General features: G+C 60.2%; 1 protein-coding gene across 1 annotated transcript in view; it reads right to left on the reverse strand.

Moving 5' to 3' along the window:
- EPB41L1 (erythrocyte membrane protein band 4.1-like 1) overlaps positions 1-1,134 on the reverse strand; it is a gene marked incomplete at its 3' end in the record, with an annotated part of 23,160 nt that overhangs the window by 18,186 nt on the left and 3,840 nt on the right. Inside the window, exons 5-6 of the mRNA XM_010010473.1 lie at positions 486-564; positions 4-196 (exon numbers count right to left, since the gene is read on the reverse strand). Coding sequence (XP_010008775.1) covers positions 4-196; positions 486-564 — 272 coding nt within the window. The remainder of the gene's footprint in view (positions 1-3; positions 197-485; positions 565-1,134) is intronic.

Genomic DNA, 1,134 nt, shown 5'->3' on the forward strand with positions numbered 1-1,134 from the left:
TATGCGCTCCTCCAGCTCCCGCGTCTGGTTGGGGGCAAAGCGGAGCTCACTGACATAGTTGCCCACGTGCTCCTCAGCATCATAGTCGCCCAGCTCAGCCTGCACGGCATAGGAGCCCAGCAGAGCATGTGTGACAAAGGAGCAGGGCAGGCGCCCCGTGATGATGTCTGCACGGAGCTGCAGGCACAGGTAGTATCTGCAGGAGGAGGCAGAGGATGAGAGCAGGACAGAGGCATGTGCCCTCTGGAGCAGGCTGGGGCTCCCTAATGCACCCCACCTTGCATTGCTCTCCATGGGGACTGCTACCTCCCATGGCCACCTTCCTGAGCCTGTTCTGCGTGATTCAGACATGCTGCATGCAGTGGGAGGGCAACAAGCCCCTAGACAACCCCTGGTTGCCCACATCCTGACTGAGCCCTGCCCTTCCACACACTCCCAGCCAGTCCCAGCCCTGGCAGCTGCACCCATGGAGGGGTGCTCCTCACCTTGTGATGTCCTCTGTGAGCTGGGCAGGGTCTGGAGGGTAAAACTTCACAGTGAAGGCAAAGTTCCAGGGCCCGCCTAGGGATGTGAGAGAGCAGTGAGGACAGGAGCATCCAAGCATCCACTAATGGTCCCACTACTTTCCCCAAGCCTGGCAGTGGGCAGGAACAAGGGGGCTCCAGAAGTTGCCAGGAGAACAGCCCTTGGGCCACCAGCACGACTTGGTTAATCCTTCCCAAAAGGCATCCCAACTTCAGGAGCCATCAGCTGAGTGTGACTACCAATGTCCCAGCAAAAGCCTCACGTGTCCCACAAAGTGACACCTTGGGCAACAGCCCTTCTGCCACCCCAGCAAGGCAACATCATGGGCAAAGGCACCCCATCACCTGTCCCAGCAAGGCCCCCATCCCTGTCCTCATTGCCCAGGGCAGGTGGGAATGGCGCCCAGAGAGGGACCAGGTCTCAACCAGCTCTCCAGTGGCATAGACAGGGTCCTTTGACCCCTATGCCAGTCATGAGTAAGAGGGGAGGTAGGTAACAGGCAGCAACAGCATCCCTGTCACCAGGACAGCTTCCAAAGGTTCCCTCCGGGGCAGAGGTGGGAAGGGGACTGGCTGGGGGGCAGGCAACCACAGCGCCGCCAGAGGGACC

The sequence above is a fragment of the Nestor notabilis genome, unplaced genomic scaffold, assembly GCF_000696875.1.
Source record: "Nestor notabilis isolate BGI_N333 unplaced genomic scaffold, ASM69687v1 scaffold19842, whole genome shotgun sequence".
NCBI lineage: Eukaryota > Metazoa > Chordata > Aves > Psittaciformes > Psittacidae > Nestor > Nestor notabilis.